We start from the raw sequence: 22,719 nt of genomic DNA, 5'->3' as shown, positions 1-22,719 counted from the left end.
TTAAAAAAAAAAATTTCTGGGTGAAACCCTGCAAAGGGTTTCTTTGGAGAGGTACCAAAAAAAAAAAAAAAAAAAAAATTCATGAGGGTCTCTTCACCTCTGTGCAATAAGAAAACAATGCAGCCTCCTCCAGATGTAGCAGATCTTTGGGGAGGGTAGAGCCAGCTGCATAAGGCTACGCTCTTTACAGCAACTCTGGATCTATCTGTGGTAATTACTTGGGTATTCTCTACAGCTTTTCCCATCCCACAACCTCCCTGTCCAAATTTCAGAAGAAAAACTGTAGAATAGTCTGCAGTTTTTTCAAATTTTCTGAAGGTTGGATGGAGGAACGACATATTCCTCTTGATCATGGTCCACTCTTGCATACCGCACTCCTTATCTTGGTTGGATATTTAACATTTCTATTTCCATTTTTTTCTCCAAGAGTTTCAGAGAAGGTTCTGAATGGCCCGAGAAATGTGTGAAATGGGCACAAATTTAAAAAATGGCTGTTCAAAAAAGGTTGCATGGTTTTAGAGACTTGACCTGTAGTAAGCCTCTATTTATAGCTAAGGGATACAATTTTGAGAAAATCCAATTCCTAGTGGATTAAACAAAGTGGGGGGGTTTGGCACTGAGATTGCTCCATCTGTAAAGTATGAACAGATATCCACAGAAGATGCAAATATCCCCAGAAGGATGGAAATTTGCTTCTGAGTTCATTGGGAAAGAACTCCAATAAAATGCATCTTATTCTATGTCCCCTTTCCATATCTTGTTCCTGGTTTGCTCACAGAGTCTTAAAACAGGACCACAACCACCTCGGGAAAGAGATTTATTTACTCATATCCATGTGAAAGTAACCACACCCAACCATTCATGAAAGCATACAGGTTGTGTCCTAATTGGATAAATACCACTATACCTCATTAAAATTATGGAAACAGTGGGCAACTATAAAACTTTGCATAAATACAAATGTTGGTCCTCTGAGTTCTTTGCAGTGAACAAGCGTTAGAGTAGGAAAAAGAGTTCTCCATTTTTAAGTGGTAGAACTAATACTGGATAGAGAACATCAAAAACCGCCGAAGAGATCACCCGAGACCAAGATATTTTTCACCAGTGGCCTCTCTGCATTTTCTTTTTGGATATCCAGCTTGAGACACCATAAGTGGAGTAAATTTTCAGAAAGCCTTGAGCACCTGCTCTCTGAAAAACTGGTTGAATTAAGGTATCTGAAGATGAGCACCAAGATTTGCTGCATCCAAAGTGAGTTTGCATTAGAAATCCCAAATTCCCTCAAACTGGTACTTAGGGAGTACCAAGTGCTTTAGGCAGCTCTGAAAATCCTAGGCACCATGCACAGTGCATGTTTTTCTATGACACTGGCAGATTTAGGTAAACATCTTCCACCTAGACCACTGCAGATTTAGTGAAAAGAAGTATCTCAATAGCTTTATTTTGTTAACTCTAAGGAGGACTAACTAAATAATTCAGGGCTAACAATACTATATTATTTGACTGATAGTTTAAAAAACAGATGTACTTTTTAGATACAAATAAGATGTAAGGAAATGAAGTTTTTTTTTTTTTTTCTTTTTCCTTTCTAAAACTTAATGGCTGGTTTCAGATATTGTCTAATAGTCTTTGTTTAAGACTTCACAATTTTAAATATTTTTTTCTCATTTTTATTTTTTATGATGTGTAAATAGCTAAGAAATATTAAATATTGTAATGTTCTTTAATTAAGACAATAACATTTCAAAGGCTAAAGTAAAATCAAGCTGCTAAAGTTTACAGTTTCTCTGTCCAGCAGTTCATTTATACAACTGCCCTGAGTAGATGCTATTATGCTGCTTAGCAAATGGCCTTTAAGAGTTTAAAAATAGCTCAGTAAAGCTACTCAAAGGTAATACAACACTTCTCAGGCATCTTTAATTGGAGATAAGAAAAAACCAAGAGTTTTCTCATTAGTTAACTATTCACTCGATTTATACACAACAAAAACACAATTGAAATGTTCAGGAGAACTAATTGTGCTTCTTCCTATGCATGAGACCATGAGCTTATTTTTCAGAAAGGCAAGGTCTGAAATTGTAAAACTAGTCCTATTTTTGTGGACTGTTTTAGCTGCTTTTATTAAACTCTGTTTTTCCCAGGTGAACCAGTGAAAACAGTTATTTGCTAACATGTATTTTTGTGAGATTTCTTTGCGAAACCTCACTGATCCCCTTTAACAAAAAGTTTTATTTTAAAATTCCTGTCATAATCAATTTGCAGTGTTTTTCAAACTGGTACAAATATGTAAAATCTGTGCTTTTAAAAGCTTCTGCTTTGAGTAGCCTTACACTCCATAAATGTGCCCTAGCAATTGTCAAGCTCTATTGCATGCCCCATTCATGAAAATTATAATTTTTGGGGGGATGACATAGCTTAAAGAATTTGAATCTAAAAGTTTCTTACCTAGAGCTCCCATTAAATTATATTAATTTAAAATATCTATGGAATGATATTTTCACAAAAAAAAACCCCCAAAACACTAAAACAAAACAAAACTAAACCCAAACCAATGGGTTTGGGGAAGGGAGTGCCTATGAAAATGACTCTTTACAGTAAGTAAAATAAGTTTATCACAGTTTTGGTAATTTTCATGAGTTCATACTGAAAAAAACCCCAAAAAACACACATTTTAAAGAAACCCCCCAAACAACTGTCACGCTCTAGGTGTACTCTCTCAGTTGTAGGCCCTGAAGCAGTAGACACCGTACAGCTTGTGTTTCTTGTCGGGGAAGCCGACGAAGCGCACGGCGGCCTCGCTGGGGCTGCAGCGCTTCCGTGGCCGGGAGATGGGGTAGCGCACGCTGCCGTCCGCCAGCCAGCCCGCGTCGCAGCGGTCGTAGCCCAGCAGCTTCCAGGCCGCGAAGATCTGCCCCACCTTTGCGATCTGGGACCCATCCTTCAGGCACGCCTGCACGGCCTCGTCGTAGGTCAGCTTGGTGGGGTGGATCAGGTAGTAGAAGCGACCTGGAAAGACAGGAGGAAGGTGGAGTCGTTAGCTGCATGAAGGCTGGACGTCACCTATCCTGGAGGTTCTTTTTCAGCCTTAAATTCTGTGATTACAGAATCACAGAATCACTGGGTTGGAGGAGACTTTTAAGATCATTGAGTCCAACCCAGCCCTAACACCCTCTCAACTAAACCATGGTACTACTGAGTGCTACATCTTTTCTTAAGCACATCTAGAGATGGTGACTCCAGCACCTCACTGGGCAAATGATTCCAGTACTTTTTCATGCTTTCAGTAAAAAAATTTTCCCAATATCCAACCTATGTTTCCCTAGGTGCAGCTTAAGACTGTTTGCTCTTGTTCTGTCAGTTGCTATCTGGAAAGAGACCAACCCCCACCTGACTACGACCACGTTTCAGATGATTGTATGACTTCAAAGGTGTTGCCGAAAGATTTTTACTTTTTATGTACTTTCCATACATCCACAACTCTGTATACCAGTTATATAGCTCCTGGTATTTTTCCTACCCTTTCTCTTAGATTTTAGAATAATAAGATGATCTTCTAACACATTCCTGAAGTGCTGTTTGGTGTTATGTTCAAGTAGAGGACGTGTAAGAAGACATAACAGGAACTGGGGCATAGAAGCCCTTGAACCAACCCTAGAGGAAACTGAATCTTCTATTGGATCTGTGTCTTAGATATCCTAATTAATTATAAAAACTGTGAAAATTTGATACCAGTGTGTCCATAGTCCATGATTATGGATACTCCTGGAAGCTTCCAATAAGGAACTGTTTTTTTATGTTACCATTTTTAATGCTGTGGCAAGGGTCGTGGTTTTTTTTTTTTTTTTTTTTTTAATATGGTGAGCTGATAGGTATCAGGAGGAAAAAAGAACTCACCCAAAAAACAATCCAGGGACAGAAAACCAGCTGTTTGAAACAAACAAACAAACAACACACACACACACACACACACGCACAAAACCAACCACAAAAAAAACCAAACAAAACCCCCAAACAAACAAACAAGAACAAAAAAAAAATCCCACAACACCCAAACAAGAAAAAAAACAAACCCAAAAAACCCCCAAACAAACAAAAACAAATGCAATGTTATATTTATTTCAGCTAATATCAAAGTATGTTATCTCTGCCTGAATTTATACTCAGTGATAGTATGTAGGGGAGGGCAGCTCCAGGTTCTTTTGCTGTCTGTCAAGATGGTGATCTCAGTTCTGATTAAGTACAAGCAATTATTTTCCCCTTTTTTTTTGGTGGGAAAGCCAAAATAGGAAATAGGAGGAGAGTTTGAGCCTGTGGTAGAGCAAAATTATGTCTGTTGTAAGTCTTCAGCAGCAGTTCTGCAGCTCTGTTTCTCTTTAGGCATCAAAGGATATATCCTCATCACAACATGAGACTGAACTGACAGAGCTGCTAAGAAAAATGTTCACTGTCTCAAAGTAATGAAAATATATGCCAGAAAATAAAGCCCAAAAAGCAAAGTCCCCTCTACTAATCCATACACAGCAATAATATTACTATTGATTCCATTTATCAAGGCAATAAACATTCATTGTGAGCATTTCATTCATTCTATTGGGGTTATTTATCATCACTGATTTGACAGCTGAGTGGACTGCAGAAGAATCGTGTTTCTTTGGAGGCATTCAATAATTTCCAAATAAGCTCACAACTTTTCAATCTGTCTGTTCCGGGAGAAGAGAGGTAGCTGAAAAAAGCAAGGACTTTATTCTTGTGGGGCCCTCCTTATTCCAGAGCGCACTCTTTACTGTTTAATTAAGGGTGTACTCCAGGACAATATCCATTTTCTTTCTCACATAAGTTAGGTAGATACACAGAACTCTGCTTAGTATGAGATTACTTTCCTGGTGAGGAAGTGGTGAGCAAATTAAGAGTTATGTCAGCTTCAGATTCCTGCAAAAATCAAGCAGTATTTTTTTCCTAAGTGAAGGAAAGTCAGGTCAGATGACATTATAAAGGTAATTGAAGGTCAGATGACAATATAAAGGTAATTGAGTTAACCCTGTCTAAAGGTTGGAAATTGTATATCAAGACAAGAACAGTTTAAAAAAAGGCATTTACATTGCAGCTATAGTGGAGAAGAAACTTTTCAAAAATTTCACTAGTGTCAGATACAGTGTCTACAGAATTTCCACTGAAGACTATTGAGAACAGGTAATCATCTCTTTTTAAAACTTTTTTTAACTACATTTCAGCAAGTCAAGAGCATTTACAATGTGCTGCTAAAGAGAATGTTTACTAAATGGAATCCTGTTGCTGATGCACTATTAAGTGGGTTTCCCCAAAGCAAACAGGATTTCTGATTTAGGGGAAGAGGGGTTTGGACGGAGAGTATGTAAACTTCACCTGGTTTATGAGCTCCTCTTCAAACCTTATGTCAATGAAATGTAATTTCCAAGGGATTTGCGGTAAGGTCAAGCTTTTGACACATGATATCCATAAAAGACCTCCTATACCCGGCTCCTTCCTCAAACAAGATAAATCTAATAGTAAAACCCCACAGGGGTGTAATGTGTATCCAGAATGTCTGATTACATAAAATTCCATTAATAAACTCCATACTGATTTGCATTTTTTCCCCCAATAATAGCTGGTAAAGGTTCCTAACTGTTCAATCTCAGAATTTATTAATTGATGTGGAAGGGGTGGGAGAATTTTACTGTCTCTCTCTCTTTAATATCTGGCAGTTGGGTTACTTCTACAGAGGATCCTGCCTGATTTGACTCCTCACATCCAAACCATGGGGCAGAGGGTTTGTGCAAACCTGCTCAAACCCCATCTACAATAGTTATTTTAAGATTTTGTGTGTAACAGAACAGCTTAAAGAGGAAAACTTCATCCACTGACCTAAATACCCCACACCCTTGTGACTGTGGAATTTTGAGGAATGAATCACACTTGGAGATTTCTGAAAGCTCAGTGCTAAATTGAGAGGTCTATTAGTAAGTTTATCTTACATATTAAAAAAAAAAAAAAAAAAATTAAAAGTTTTGGTAAAATTTTTGACATACAGTGATCCTCTCAAGTTGCGGATTTTGAATTAAATATATGAGAAAAATATTTTTTTAAACACACTAATACCAGTAATTACTCTAGTGACTCAGAAGCAACCACTCCTAATAAAGCATACATCATTTTATTTTGGGTTTAATTTCTCGTTTTGGAACAGTTCTACATGTTCCTTGTGATAAAATACTCTGAAATGGTCATATGAACAGTCAGCATTATTCAGACAGGACTTTCCACAGCTTTCTCCCTTTAAATGGCAGAGGTGGTTGTCTTACACTGCTGTACTAAAAAGGTGGCTCACAGCTGGGGCATGTGGTTAACATGCTCTCTAGAATTTATTCTTTGTGTTTTTACTTTGTTAAAACAAGATTTTTACTTGATTCTCCTTGAGCTGATGAAAGATCAGTTATGCACTATAGTTCTGTAGACAGAATATATTTAAAAATGCATGTTAATGAGGAGAAAGTATGATAGTGAGATGCAAGCTGTACTTGTACCTTGTTTTATTTTCTTTGAAAATACTTAATTATAGAGGACCTGATAAATTTATTAACATTAACTCTTTTAGCATTTTTCAGTGGGAAAGATTCTCATGGGCTTTCCTTAAAAAAAAAAAAAAAAAAAAAAAGAGTACAAAAAAGAGCACTGTTGTCTTTCAGAAGACCTTTGAAAATAAATAAAGGATAACCATACAGGTCCTCCATTATACATTCCTTGGTTTATGGCTATTAGGCTCAGTGGGGAGGTTGTTATAAAACAATTCATCTGCATTTATTTCCTCTAATTGATCATATGGAGAGACTGCATGAGAGAGGAGCATCCCCCTTCCTTGGGACAAGACAAGGTGAGAAATTGGGGTGATCTGCAACCCTGGAAAAGCTTTGGATTATGTCAGGTTGTGCCACCACACAGGGCAGGAACCCTCAGCTTTTCTAAAGATGACATGGACTAAAGATGACTTCCTCTGGGCAGGACAAGTGAAGGAGAAACTGGCTGTGAGAGAGCAAAGCTGAGCCCACTGACACCAGGAAATTCCAACCTGGAATTTCCCAGTTTAAGTTAGACACTTCCCATTTCATTTTCAATAGACTTTATCAGCACAAGGAATGTAAAAACAGATTGAGAAACATATTGCCACCCAGTGCTGGCAGAAAATATTTTGTTATTTTCACAATATTGTGATGGATTTCACAGATAGAATCAGGCTAGTGTTACTCTTTGCTTTGTTTTATGAAACACATCAATATATGCTCTGATAAACTGGTAGCTTGCTGATACTATTAGATATGAAGGTTATGAAATGATTTCATGTTCTTGGATATAAAACACAAACAAATCTTATATGAACCAACAGAAAGATTTGAGTATAAGTAATTTTGAGTATAAAGATTTATGTATAAAAGAGGCAGAACAAAATGTGTAAGTATTGTATTTGCCTTAGTCTATGAAAAGGCATCATAGAGGGTAATTTCATAAAGTAACAAGTTTATTTGATATTGCAGTTTTGCTCAAACTATTTTCCTGTGCAGGTGACAGAAAAGCATGTAAAACTTTTATTAATGGTATAATCCATTCATTTTTAACCATAATTTTTTGTGTATCCAGGTCATCATAGTTGGTATCCAATAATTCCACAGGGAAAACACTGAACCTGGGTTTGAATTCACTGCATCGATGATTATAGTTTCATTTTTTTACCCTGTTGGCTAAATACTATATCTTTTACCTTTCTTCTTCAGGTGAAAAACAAGCTTTGCATGTATTTCAGACCAAGATTTTTTGCTTTTACAGCTGAATTGTTTGAAGTTGAACCTTTTTTTAATGATGTCTGAGATCATGATATATTTGGGGATTTTTATTTTTTTCTTATAGAGAAACCATTTAGAAGGTATTTAAACCTCACTCAACCTCTTTTTTAATAGAAGCTCCCACAAATGACTTTTTTTTAAAACTCTCCTTATCCTTCCCTGCTCTTGTGGCCTTTGGCATTTTCCCATCTCCATTACATAAATTTGAAGGCTCCTCTGTTTCTTACTATCAGGAGACTGCAGCAGCCACTGGGAATGCACTGTGTCTTAACCACCTCCCATTTTCCTTGGCTGCTCCTGAGCTGAGAGATTCAATATTGGGTCTTGCAGAAATAGCTTTAAATAGCTTCTTTTTTTTTTTTTTTTTTTTGCCTGCAGCCACTATCTTTGGCAACTGGCAATCCCAGCCCGGTGGCAAAACAGGTCATTATGACTTCTTCCCTCTGCAGTGAGTGAGCTAACATATGCCATTGAACACCCTTATCCAAAACACTGTGCTGAAAACAGGGAGCTGGCAGAGTGGCTGGCTTAATTGTGGATATTAAGGTGAGCTTGGGACAAGAAATAGTGGGAAGCACAGCAGGGACATGTGAGGAAAAGGTGATCTAGTGAATTAAGGGAATGGAAGCTGAGAGAAGCAGAAATCTGGGGTTTTAGCTGATGTTATGAGAGACATTTGACACTGTCATGGGGAATATCTATCTATATCTATATATCTATCTGTATCTCTCTCTCTCTCTCTCTCTCTCTCTCTCTCTCTCTCTCTATCTCTATCTCTATCTCTATCTCTATCTCTATCTCTATCTCTATCATCTATATCAATATTTATATCTCTATCTCTATCATCTATATCTATCTATATCTATATCTATCTATATCTAACCTATCTATCTGTATCTATACTTCCTCTCTCTCTTTCTCTCTCTCTCTCTCTCCCCCCCCCCCACCCATTGCTGTGTAATGTTCTGTCTCCAGATCAGTTTCAAGACTCCTCAAGGCTGAGATTCATGTCACTGGCTTGTCTTTGATTGCTCTCCCTTATCCTCACCTAACCTTTCTCTTTCTCCCTCTTTCTTTCTCTATGTATCAGTGCACAGAAAATACCTTAGTCAGTACTTATTACTCTTTCTTTTTCCCAGAAATTTTGTTTCTTGTTCCTTAAGAGGTGCTGTTCAGCTTCTGGTGTGTAAAAAGGTGGTGACCAGTGAGCAGTAATCACAAGGTTTTACTCTGCCAGCATTAGAAAAAGTGAAGCTATCATATTTTAATTATTTTTGTTTGATTATTTAATACCTTGGTGATATTTCTATAATACAGGGTTAAATCTGTATAGAAGAGGATTCCACCTTGGATAAATGAAGCAAAAAATTGAGTCAGCAATTAATGGGATGATAAAAAATCAGCCAAACTTTTGTTCCAGATCCTAACGAACCTAATGTAATACTGTTGGCTTGAAGATCTGTTTGAGTTTTCTGTTGAGTTGGTTTTTGTTTTGTTTTGTGGGGGTTTTTTTGTTTGTTTGTGTTTATTGGTGGGATTTTTATTCTTTTTGTTTGTTTGTTTTGTGACAGGGTTGGGGTTTTTGGGGGTGGTGGTTGGTTGGGTTTTTGGGTGTTTGGTTTTGTTTGTTTGTTTGTTTGTTTGTTTGTTTGAAGGGGTCTTTTTCTGTGGAGGTGGTGTAAACTTAGCACTGGAGTACATCTTCTGAAACCAAGGCTTATGTTTATTTTTTGCTGTGCTGTAGGACAAAAGTGCTTCACTGTGGATAAGCAATCTGTGCATAAATATGAAAAGACCATGGTTCATGGTCTGAGTGGGCTGCAAGCCAAGCATGTGTAAAGTTGTGTAGGAATTATCCACAAGTAGGATGCTGTAGAGGATTGGATATTCACAACAATGCTTTCTGAATCTTTTTCTCTGAATCTTTTCCTGACACTAGGTAAACCCTGAAGTGATAGCAAGCTGAGATTGAGTTATTTACTTTCATTTCATACCTAAAAAAATCAACTAATAGCAAAAAAAAGATTGAAGTCACTAAAGTAAAGTTTACAGCAGTCCAACCTCAGAACAAAAGTGATCAGAGGCTTGGCAGTGTACTAAGATTAGAAATCTAAGTTATTAAGAAATAAAGTTAGAAATAGGTCTGCTCATAAGGAACTATTATTCATATTAGACCTGGTACATGACCAGGAGCTGCTTGACACTGCAGAATAGGTGAAGTGATGATCAGAATTTTGTTTTGGTGATATATGTAAACAACATGAACAGAATTATTATTGACTTAAACAGGAAACATCAATTAATGAACTGCAAGTTCCTTCATCGCTTTAACCAAATTAAACTGGTTACACACCAGCACTAAAAGGGTATGTATAAATTTTACTAGGGTGAAAGGGGAGATATTAGAAAATCTTCCAGTACAAGTCTTGAGCTGTAAAAACTACCTACATGACCACGTGGCAAAGACAACTTCACTCTGCACATGTACTCTTGCAAATTCCACAATGATTTTAATTTTGATTATTTAATTCCTAGCATTTTCCAGGTTTAACATGAGCTTTGACAAACCAAACACCCCTTTCTGCCCTTGGATTTCCTTGCCTAAGCGCAGCCATCTACGAGGGAAGGGTGAAGAAAACACTCTCACCATTGAAGGTAGACGTGAAGCAGAAGACGTCATAGCGGCTCTTGTCTTTGTCCCAGAACCCGTAATTCCTGACACCGGGCACGGTGTTCCTGCCCCCGCAGGGCTCCCTGGGCTTGGTGATGGGGTACTGCACAGAGCCGTCGCTGAGCCAGCCGGCATTGCACCAGTCCAGCCCCGACCTCCAGGCGTCATAGAGCTGGTCAAAGGAGGCCATCACCGAGTCCTGCTCCGCACATGCCCGCTGTGCCTCGTGGAAATTCAGGTTGTACCGCCCCAGCCGTGGGGAGTAGGGGAACACCACACCTGGAGCAGGGAAAGAGGAGAGTTATCAGGCGCTGAAAGGGCAGAGAGAAGGGAAACAGCTTTGAGAGCCACTAGGAGGAGGAATAAAGGGTTAGTAGAGGTTGGCTCCCTGACATGTGGCAGACTGTTGGCTTACTTCTGGAGAAAAACACGCTGTCAGCAGCACAGCAGCACTGGTTTTGGGAAGGGATTAGGGCTGCTGCCTTATTTCTTCAGCTGCACCAAGGAAAGTTTGGGTTACATATTTGAAAGTTGTTCACTGAAAGCATGTTTGCTCACGGGAATCATCTGCCCAAGGAGGTTGTGTAGTCACCATCCCTGGAGGGGTTTAAAAAAAGACTGGACGTGGCACACAGTGCTATGGTCTGGTCGATGAGGAGGTGTTGGGTCATAGCTTTACCTTGATGGTCTCAAAGGTATTTTCCAACCTAGTTAATTCTGTGATTCTGTGTTGCCTTACCTAGCTGGCTCATCTCCCCATGGCCTCATCCCCTTCCCAATGGGAATCCTGCCAGGTCTGCACGTTGCTCACAGCTTAACCTTGCTGTCACCATAGCACTCTCACTCCTCCTCTGCTCTCACAGTGCTTAAAGAGGAACAGAGCTAGCTGGAATTTTGCAACTACACATTTTTCATACAAATTTTCCATTTATCCATTGTAAAGTCAATTTCTCACTTTAAAAAAGAGTCAATTAAACCTTGGCATAGCACTACTTTTTGAATTTCTTTGTTTATGGTTATTTTTGTTTGATTATTTAAATTTTGTTTATTTGGATGATTTTTTTAGTGTGTTTTTGTGTTGGTTCGTTGGTTTGGTGGGTTTTTTGTGTGGAATGGGAGTAGGAGAGCTCCTGGCCCTTGTTTAGAAGGAAGAAATTGTTGTACAAATCATTGAATTTCTATAAATTATTTCTTTTTACTCATAGACATTAAGATGAAATGTTTTGATCAACATAAAAGAGCATTGTGTTCTTTGCTTGAGCCGTTGCCAAGATTTCCTGAGAGGTTCAAGACAGTTACTTTTTTTTTTTTAATAAATTCACATTATTCCAGGAAGAGGAATGTCTGCCTTAACAGCAGCGTTTCAAGGCTAATCTGGTAGGAGGCCAAATTTTATCATCCCGAGGTTTTAAAGCAGGAACAACTATGGGGAAATTAAATCAGCGGAGTTGTGTGGGAGACTTTTCTGCTGCTTTCTACCTGTTTTTGGGCTGTTTGCCACCACTCAGGGAGAGAGAGCTCCTCAGAGAAGACAGGTTTCCCCCAGCGCAGATGGCACAGCCCTGGTAGGAAACCGTGTGTGACACCACCTTCCCTCTCTGTCCCTACAGCACTGATGGCTCACCCTGAGGGGGAGTCGCTGTGCAAGGAGCGTGATCCTGCCAAATGCTCCCTTTTCCCCCAGGGGACAAGGACACAACCTGTCCCCAAGCCCTGTCTGGTGCTCATCACTGCCCAGCCGTCGCAGACAGGTACAGCAGAGAGACCACACAGCAGAGGACATCCAGGAGGGGCTGGGAAATGTGGGCACACCTCCAGAATGGCGTCAAAAGCAGCATCTAATCACAGTCACTGCCCTTACCCGACAGATATTTTTTTTTTTTTTTTTCTTCTGCTTGTTTTATAAAAAAAATCAGAAGTTAAACATTGTTCCTTGGAACATGAAAGACATTTCAGAAAGCACTGAAGAATCCCCATCCCATGTGGGTTTGATAAAAGAGAAAAGAGACTTGAAACAAAAGTTTGGATCAGACCACCCTAATCTTTGGCAGGGTTTAGAAACTTAACCCAGACCTAAATTTTACATTTGGCTTTAGCCCAGCCTCATAATAAGCTAAAATAAAATGGTATTAAAGAAGATCAGAATGATTATCCTCAGACATCTCTGTAGAACTAAGTGCTGTAGGACTCAGGGGGACTGAAGACAAGATAACTCATGAGCCAAAAACTTTGCACTGGTATAAATATCCGCCTTTTTTAAACATTTTTCCTTACTGTTGTATCCTCTTGCCTATAACAATTTCATTGTCCTCGGGGCAGTGCCTGCACAGGATAGAGAAATTGCCCAGTGGTCAAGCAAGACAGTTGCCACGTGATGAAACCACTCTTCTTTCAGAACATTCTAACCCATTTCTGTATCTATTCCACCAGTTTCCTAAAGTTGCTTTGCGTCCTCTTCTCTCCCTCACCCTTCAGTCATCCAAGTGTTATTTTTGTTAAACAAAATCTTTGCTATTGCTAATCTCAGTGACTTGGTCCAAGAAAATAAAGCATGGAAATGTAAACTTGGCAGGGTAATAATAAACAATATTTTGCTCTCTTTCACCAATTAGCTAGAGAGTCTGCTTCAGTTCTTTCCTTTTGTAAATCCCTTGTTAAAGGGCTTTTCTGTTATGTGATGTTATGAATTGCGGCATATGAATGTAATGTAACACAACGTGTGTTAAATTTAACTCCATAAACACTACACTGAAGATGTTTCCTATTTTTCTGGATCTCCATTTTTTCTTTCATTATATCTTTGTTAGAAGAATATTCATTTTTCATCAGTGCTAACGGATAGAAGTATCACTGGGTATAATAAAAATTTAGCAAATGTAACAGAATCCAAGCCTTTTTACTTTATTAGAAATCTAATGCTTATTATTTTTCAGAACTACATTTCCCCAGACAACAGACTCCTTTTCCAGTACATGTGTTTGATTTGCATATACATTAAAAAAAATCCTACAATTAGGAAAGATCAAGACATAAACTTACATGCTTTTAAAAACTGAGCAACAAGTAATTGATAACTATTTAAACAGATTTGATTCTTTAAGGTTTACAAAATCACTTTACAAAAGGAGCTAACCTTGTATGTAAATGTGTTACAAATCTGAGTTTAACGGTTTGGGACATAAGGTTTTTATAACATAAATATGCACTAAACTGTAATATTAGCTTTGGGCTATATTCGAGCAGGCTCCATAGAAGCTGATTTTTTGTTGGAGTTCATCTGCAGTACAAGCCTGCAACTAATTAGCATTAATTTCACCCTGCATCTGGGGGTGGCTGGGGGTGATTTTGCTGAGGAAAATGGCCTGGGTATGTGCTTTGGGCAGGTTTGCATTACCTAGAAATGTCATTTTTTTTTTTTTTCTTCATTTCCCCATCAAACCTCATTGAAATTAATAGTGAGAGCTCAATATTTATCTCCCTTTTCTTTTACACTTTAACAGCGCTGAGCTTTAGTTAATCACAGGGCGTCTTCCTCAGTCCTGGACCTTACAAACCCGTCAAAGTATAATCCATCCCATCTGTTCCTGAATGGACAAAAGCTGTCCTGAGGCTCCTTGCTGTTCCCAAAGCACAGACTGAGACTCAATTTCTGACTCCAGCCCTGTGCTCTGCCACTAGACAAAACACACGCTCCAGACGTTAACAAATTCAGCTTAAAAAACACAGGGGCACAAAAACTTCCAGGCTCAGAAAGGTAAAATCTGGTTACTTTGTGGGAAGGCAGAGCTGAGGAGCCTTAGCCTGACCTTGGCGATTCCATTCCCTACCCTTAGGAAGCCCCGCATGGAGCCTGTGTGGGGATATTATTTTCCATTATAGGGAATCACGGTGTGGCTGCTCTCCCAAACCCACGGTCCGCTGGAATACGTTCTGCCCCCAGGGAAGGATCTCCTTGCCCCCAAAAGAGACAGGAAAACCTGAGATACATGAGCTCAGCAGAGAATGAATCTTTTAGTGAGAGACAAGAGGATGTATGCCTGTGACCAAGCAGTTTAGAAAACAAATCCTGTAATGGAAATTGGGATTTCTACCAAATCAGAACATGACAACTGGATGTATTATATATCCCACCCTCAGGAACACCAGTATTTCTATGGATTTCTCGTTCAAATGTGCAAATGTACAACTCTTCTCCACTTGCTGGGTTTTCTTGGGAATGTATTTTTCTTATTTGTAGTTCAGATGCTTATATGTAGATAACCCCTAAAATTCAGTATACGTAGTCACTTCACGCACACTGTCAGTGCAAGGAGCTGTAGCATTTACCCAAGGCAACAAGATGAGGAGATAACCTCAGAAAGCTCAACTCCTGTAATGATTTTTATGAGTGTTAACTAAGCCAGCACCACACACTATTAGCAGTTTCAAGAGCATCGATGTGTGGAAACAGATTAACAGAGATTTCTGCTGAACCATGTGGGGAAAAAAAGGGAAAAAGGAAAAAAGAAAAAGGAAAAAAAAAAAAAAAGAAAGAAAGAAAAGAAAAAAGAAAAAAAAAGAAAAGAAAGAAAAAAAGTCTTTTCACAGCCAGAGTAAAGAAATAGGCTGTCTTGAGTTTTAGCTAAAACTGAAAAATAAGCTTTATTGCAGCCAGTGCAAACACGGGGCAACAGCAGGGTTTGCTATTTACTGTATTGTAGGGTACAGTTTTATGCTGGCAGGTTCATACACTCAATAGCAAAATTTTCCATGCTGGATTCTTAAAATTCCACAAAAACTTCTGATCTCCTCATTTTCACAGAGTGTCCATCTCCATTTTCCTGCCTGTCAGAACTGTCAGGGGTCTGATCATCCAACTGCTGGCTGTGAGCAGGTATCAATCTCCCTAAAAATGAAACTGAACCTTGGAATATTGTCCCTCCATCATCCTATAACTGTCAGTAGAGTTCCTTACTTCTAACCAATAAAAACATACAAACTGCGCTGATCTGGCCCAGGGCAGATTATTTCCTTGTACTTCTACAGCCTTTATGAAAAACTTGGGGAAGTTACCTTTTTCTGCTCTTCTCAGCCTAATTACTCCTAAAATTTAAAACTTTCCTTTTGGGTCATCAATTTCAGACCTTTTGTTTGTTTTGTTTTCTTTTGTTTGTTTTTGTTTTTGTTTCACCTGCATCTTTCAAGGACCATTTCTCAGACCATGTGCAAACAGAGCTCTGTCTAAAAAGCCCTGTCACAGAAGGAATTACATTGGGTCCATGACTTACTCTTGACAACCTCTCTTTGGTTTTTGTTTTAGGGACCCACAAAAACCATGTCCAATAAAACCAGGTTTTCACAGAGAGTAGAGCAGATTGTCATGCAGAGGATATCAGAAATAGGGTTTTTTTGGGTGTGTATATAGATGTAACAGCAACACACAGAGGAAACAAATATGACATTATTAGGTTAAATCTGATTTCTCCTGCTCTTGAGAGCATGGAGTTGATTTCCTGTTGTTTTCAGCTCTGAATTTCCCATTGCTTACCAGCTGAAGACCAAATGAAGAGATTAAAAAATGATTTTTTTGACAATTTGGAAAAAATTGTTTACTTTAATCTTATGGATCTGTTTGAGCTATTTTGAACTAAAGAATCTGGTTTTGTAAGGGATGCCTCTTTGTTTTTTTGTTTTTTTGTTTTCTTTTCATGGACCTGAAGGCCAATATACCTTAAAGCAAGAACACAGTTTCTGGTGGTTTTTGGTTCTTGGGGAGCTACACAAAGCTTCTATCTAGATGCTGCTTTCTAGAGAGGCTTTTAATGATTTTACCCAGATCTTCAACTTCCCAGTAGTATTGGATGTAAAAGATGATTATTTTATAGCCTGTATTGCAAACTTATTGTGTTCCACTCTCACCTCCCTTTGAAGAGAGAAATTATTAAAAAATAATTCTAATAGAGTGAAAACTTGCCTTTGGCTGTTTAGCATTGTCCCTCCGCCGTGGTTCTACTGAAGCAGGGGCACACAAAATCTGTGCCTGAGCGGCACCTGGGGGCTGGAGATTTCACATGCCTGGGAGGACAAACTCACAAACCTGGCACAGTGAGATTCATTACAGCACCAGGTATTCATGAGGAAATGGACTAGTAAAGCACACACATTAAAAAAAAAAATAGTGTAGGACAGTAAAAAGCTGCCATAAATACAATCTAATGTAAGCTGAGAACTATTCTTTTGCTTACAACTCGGACAACAGTATCTGCCTGTTATCGGAGACCTTTTAATGTGTCAGGATTTTGACTTTCAGGACCCTGAACAAAGGAGTGTAAAACTCATGATCCATATTTTATGTGCAAGAGGAGAGTAAAGCAAATTCAGAGAGCAAATGGCTTTGGTGATGAGGTTGATTCTCCATAATGAATATCTCGCTTTCCTCAGTACTTTACACCTGCAGCTGTGGTACTCAGACCAGCCCCCAGGAGCCCTTAGACCAGTTCCGGTACTTCAGGCTACAAACAGGATGAAAATGATGACATGACTGAACACATCCTAAAGCTGGTTGTTGTGGAAAACTGCAGTGAGTTTCAGTTCTGAGCTTTAGCTGCCACTTGTTACAATCTCTCTGCTCTAGGAAAAAAAATGCTGTTGTTCCAAATTAAATAAAATGAGGAAAACATATCACAAAAATATAAGGTATGTAACAAGTTCAGGCTAAATCTAACCTCAGTGTCTTTTTCAAAATTAAAAGTGCCCGGTTGTTAAGAATGGTTTATTTAATGACAATCCCAGGAGGCCTTTAAGGCCTCCTTAAATGCTATCACAGTGGGAGAAGAAAAAAGGTTCATTGAGGTGGAGGTCAACAAGTTTGATATTGATACACGACCATGGGTTTTGTACAGGGAGCTCACACAGGAGTCATCAAGTGCTTTGCACTGCTCTTGGGCATTCCCGGGTGTAAATGGATTTGTCCTGCCAATTAACATCCTTGAGGCCACCACCTCAGGACAGCAGGCTACTGTTCCAAATCATTCCCACTGTGAGATTAACCTGATTATTTATACCAGACTGCAGAATGTTAGAATGGGCAGATATATTTTAATTTTTATTCAAATATTATGCTTCAAATATTATGCTTGGTTTTTTTACCCTGATCTGTTCTGCTTTGCTCAAATACACGAAATAGCAATTGATGCCAGAACTACCTAAAGTTGCAGGGGTGTTAAAAAAATAAGCACAGGGCTATGGAAGTAGAGCAATATATTCTATCAGGTATGTATCTCCACTTTAATTTTACTGTATCTTAATACTTACCTTTTTATTAGGAAACTTCAGTGTACCATAGACCCAGAATTACTGGATTTAGTCAACATAAGCAGGGCTGACAGTGACACTCTCACGACTCTTGTCTTACTTGAGAGATTACATTTTACCATGAAGTTTTGCAAAGAAAATGCTCCTGCCAGTTTAAGAAGCACCATTCCACAATGTCAGAAATGAACAGCCTTACACCTGTCCCGTGTGTGAAAAAATCACTGAAAAAATATTATTCCTTATGTTAGCCAGACACTGGTTAAAATACATAAACTTTTCTTTGAGCACAGATTGGAATATACTTGGCTGAAGAAATATGACTCCTCCTCTACTTACGAATTTCCTTGTTTTGGAGGAGGGACCCTGACCTTGTACCCAAGGCTGGCGCTATATTACAAAACAGTAACAGTAAAAAAAGTACAAAAATCTCCCTTTTTTAAAACAAATCTCCCTAGTGTAATTGTATGCAGTAAAGAAATGGCTTCTCTTTGCTTTCTCTGAAAGCAGTTTGAAACTGAAGTTTCAACCCAGTAATGCATTTCAGGTATGGATCTCTGCATGTGCACAAGCATTTGTACCAAGCTTCAAGCAAACTTGCTCTGCTTCCAGAGTCTCCCCTTCCCAGGCATAGCAGGAAGCATTCACAGCACAATTCCCTTGCTTTTACCAGCATAAAAATAATTAACTTTTGCTGCAGAGGAAGCAAGAGACTAGACAGGTGAGGAGAGCCTTGAACAAGAGTTCTGAGCCTGCCAAGAGGAATTCTTCTCCCTTCAGTGGCTGAGCACGCCCTGCAGAGCCTGTCCCAGCGGAGGGGAGGCTGAACACATGAGAGCTTTTGGCCAGCAGAGAAGAATAAGGAGTTTTCTCCTCCATATAATTTCTGTCTTCACTCATAACTGCTTTAGAGAACTTAAGCTAAACATGCAAATGTCCAGTTTTCTTTATCTTGTAAGTTTGAAACGAACAGGGTACATCCTTGTTAAAGATGAATTATGTCGAGTGGAACAACCTAGATGGACTGCACCGCTGGCATGGAAACTGCGCAGGGTTTTTCTGCAATCCAAAATGGGAAGTTTCTGTGGAGTCCAGCCAGGAATGGAAAAATAGAGGCGAAGAAGTAAATGAAGCCCATTATGTCTATTTGGTTCCAAGAACCACTCAGACATTCTTATTGTGCAGTAACTGTACAGGGTGACTGTATCCTTTCTTCCTTTCCTCTTTTTCTTTCCTCCTTTCCTCCTTTCTCTTTTTCCCCCTTTCTTCTTTTCCTTCTTTCCCCACTTTCCCCTTTTCCTGTTTTCCTTTCCACTTCTCTTTTTTCTTTTTACTTTTCCTTTTCCCTCTTCCTCTCTCAGTATCCCTCTGACATACACTGCTGGTAAGTGTAAGAGTATGTGATATGTCTCCATGAAACTTTTCGTTTACTTCTGTGTTCAGTGCAGTGCTTTGGGAAAAACAAACAAACAAACAAACAAACAAACAAACGGGCCAAACACTCTTTGTGTGCACTCTTTGTGCATTGAAAGTCATAAAATGTATCTGAATTGCATAAAAAGTAAAGAAAGTTGAAATTTTGTCTTCTTTAAACCTGTTTCATTACATTTTCACTCTACTGTTTTCAGGAATAATGCTGAAGAAAATGATGAGATACTACATGTTGGAGTTTTCCTAGTAGGCAATATAACAATCTAATCTATCTAATTATAAGACTGGAAAAAATGTATATCTGACTGTCTCTGGATAACTACTGTGACCTTTTTCATCTTTAAAAGGAGATTTGCATTTGCTTGATAATCTAAAATATCCTGAAGTTCTGTAAAATTACTATTGAGGGAGAATTTGATATAATTTCATCTAGGTAAAAAGATGCAGAGGCTTCTGCGAAATGACAGGACCAAATTAAAAACATACAGAATTCTTGATACTGTGCTTGCTTATAATTTCTTGGCTTCTATCACACCAGGCTGGGATTTGGATACGCTGTAGGCTAGCACAAATTGTAGTAGCCCTAATGTTCTTCTAATTTATGATTGTTGTCATGGGCTACCAGGCCAAGATTCCCTAGAGGACAATGAATTCTGCTTCCTCAGCTTGCTGTTATCACTGATAACACAAAATCAGTGATAATGAAAAACCTGTTAACACGATATTAGCAACACGGGGAGGAAAAAAAAAAAAGCAGGAATCCCTTAACACCATATCAATCCAATCCAGGCTGCGACTCAGGTTTCACCTACCTTCCAAATTGAGAGTCACCACTGCCGTGTCATCCTCCAGCCCTTCGATCACCTCACACTTGTACCTGCCGTAGTCCTCCAGCTTGATGTTGGTGATGACAAGCGAGGCATCGTTCTCGCTGCTCTCCCGCAGGGACACTCTGCCCTGGTAGCTCCCGTAGCTCTTCTTGTGGTGCCCCATGGCCACGAACACATCCACCTCCTTGAGGTAATCGTAGGTGAGTTTGGTCCACTTGACACGGATTTTGTGTGTTCCTGAGCCGGCTGTGGACGTGTGCTCATGGTAGAATTTGCATGGCAGTGTGACGTTGCCGCCGCGGTGAGAGAAGATTTTGGCTTGCTCTGCTACCACGAGGAGGCGAGGCCCATTTTCTGTAGGATTCAGGGAGAAAAATGTAAAAAACCAGCCCTCCCCCAAGAATTCGCTTGCAATCTTCATTTTGTGAAATGGATGTGGTCAATGCCACAACAACAAACTACATCTGCAGGATCACCGCCCTGCAATCATTTTGGACCTGTGCAGTAATGAGGTTCATTAACCAGTTGCAAATAATTATTTGCTCAGTTGAAAGATCTCAGTGCCCTTCACACAGACAGAGACAATCCTATTTTCATGAAGAGGTAGTTGTGTAAATAGTTTTACGGAGTTGTATTGCTGATGAATGAATGCCATCAGCCATAAAAGGCTCCAAAGCACATTCCATATTTTCCTTGTTCAAGAGTAGTCTATCAATGCTTTACTTTTTATTTTCATAATTCAATTTTTCTGGAGAGATTTGGCTTATTCAGGCAGCAGCACACAAAACTCCTCACAGTCTGGGCTGCAGAGAACAGCACTCACAAAGCAGAAAAACCATTAATGCATCAAACAGCATTATTTATACTGACATGAAAAGTGTCAACAAAATCTAAAATAGACATTTTAGGTATTTGTATTGGTATTTGTATTTTATTCTAACTTTTGAGTATAAGTTCCTCTTCTGACCAGAGTAAGGAAGTCTAGCTGATGTTCAAATGTAAAATCTGATCCTCTGCTACCCACTTTCTTCATCATCCCAATGTGTTTTTTCCTCATCTTTTTTTCTGGTCCTTTTGAAACTTATCACCATTTTATCTTTTATATTTTGACCTCAATTTTCATGCAAACTGTATGTGAATGTCTGTATCCTCTCCTCCTCACCCTAGGTTTCCTGCTTTCCTTTCCTCTAGTAGGTCACCACAGCAGATGTTGCCCTGTGAAATAATTTTGCTTAGGACAGTTGGCTGGGGCAGGTGCTTGCTTCCAGTCCTGAGTCTCTGGGGCTTTTACAGGCTATGCTGCCTTGGGAAAACCCTGGAAAATGCAGATTTCATGTGCTAGTCAGCAGATGTATCCAAAAGTGAGAATTTCCCCCGCTTTCAGTATCTCTTTCCTCTCTCCTCATGCAAAGTTTGCAAAACAGATTGAGCAGGCTCAGCGCTCCTGTTGGGTTTGCTGTCCTTGACCATGGAACTGTGATCAAAACCCCCAATAAACCACCAGCTCGCTGGGAAAGCACCACCAACCTCACTTTGCATTCATCGGCTGTGAAGAAAGACAGTGTAGTCCCCTGTGCATATTCAGCAAGTGATTGTAGCTGCCTAGAAAAGTGGTTCTCCACTCTGAGGCTCAGCCTGGCTCTCTAAGTCCAGCAAAAGCTGAGGGTAAGCTCCCATAAAAGAGGCTACAGAGAGGATGGCTGTGAAGACTAGCAGCAATTTTGTGCTGGGGATGAATGTGGATTGGTTCAGGCCAAACTCATGAAAAAATGTCATCTGCCAGGGAGATGTGGGTGGCTGAAAGAGGGAAGGACTAGGATGGATGCGGGCTGACAGGGTTTGGGTGATGAGCTCTCCATGGAGTGTTGTTTATCCCACCCCTCCAGCCATCTCCACAGCACTGAAGCAATCTGTGTTGTATCCACAGCATGAGGGGTATGCAGGGAGATTTTTGGATCTTAAATTTCTCCAGACAATCTCAGGCTTCTGAGTCCTGGTGACAGTCTGTGGTTAAATGAAATGTCTGCCTAAACTGCAGCCTCAGCTGCATTTCCCTCTCTGTCCACTACTGCACTAAGCTGCAGCCCAGCGAATGCAGCATTTTGTGTTTATGCAAACACATCTGAGGGTGGTAATTGCAAAGACAACCTTGCTGAATGCAAATGAGCATCTGCTTGAGAAAACAGGTATCCCAAAGGTACAGTTCTTTGTTGGGAGGTGTTGTGTCCAGAGCATTGCTGTTCTCTGCACAGGCCAGGGCTCCAGCTTTCTCAAGAATGAGCAAATTTGAGTGCTACTAAGTGTTTTGCCGGGCTGACAGACCTTTCTGCCTGGTGAAAAACCAAAACTGCAGAGCAGGTCACCTACAACCCCTTTTAAATTATGTTCTTTTTCACTGCCCTCTTTTCCAGAGGCTCAGTGATGCTCCAATAATCCATCTTCCCCCTTTCCAAGGAGAGCATCCAAGGAGAGAGGTGATCTGAGGCAAGGCACCATGGAGAGCGTTGCCAGCAGTTTCCACAGGAGGAGGAGGAGTAGAAGGAGGAGAAGGAAGAAAGTGAAGACAGCCAACACAGCTTGTCTGCAAATTTTCCTGTTTCCTTCGGGGACAAAGATGTTCCACAGTCCTCTGTCCACCTTGGGA

General features: G+C 39.6%; 1 protein-coding gene across 3 annotated transcripts in view; it reads right to left on the bottom strand.

The window, feature by feature from the left end:
- Positions 1-2,716: 2,716 nt before the first annotated feature.
- Positions 2,717-22,719, bottom strand: part of HAPLN1 (hyaluronan and proteoglycan link protein 1) — a 29,099-nt gene continuing 9,096 nt past the window's right edge. For all 3 annotated transcript variants that reach the window (XM_040090447.1, XM_040090448.1, XM_040090449.1), the window contains 3 exons: positions 20,058-20,429; positions 10,501-10,803; positions 2,717-3,006 (listed from right to left, as the gene is read on the bottom strand). In XM_040090447.1, coding sequence (XP_039946381.1) covers positions 2,717-3,006; positions 10,501-10,803; positions 20,058-20,429 — 965 coding nt within the window. The remainder of the gene's footprint in view (positions 3,007-10,500; positions 10,804-20,057; positions 20,430-22,719) is intronic.

The sequence above is a fragment of the Hirundo rustica genome, chromosome Z (assembly GCF_015227805.2).
Source record: "Hirundo rustica isolate bHirRus1 chromosome Z, bHirRus1.pri.v3, whole genome shotgun sequence".
Classification (NCBI taxonomy): Eukaryota; Metazoa; Chordata; class Aves; order Passeriformes; family Hirundinidae; genus Hirundo; species Hirundo rustica.
This window is presented reverse-complemented; position numbering and strand designations above follow the sequence as displayed.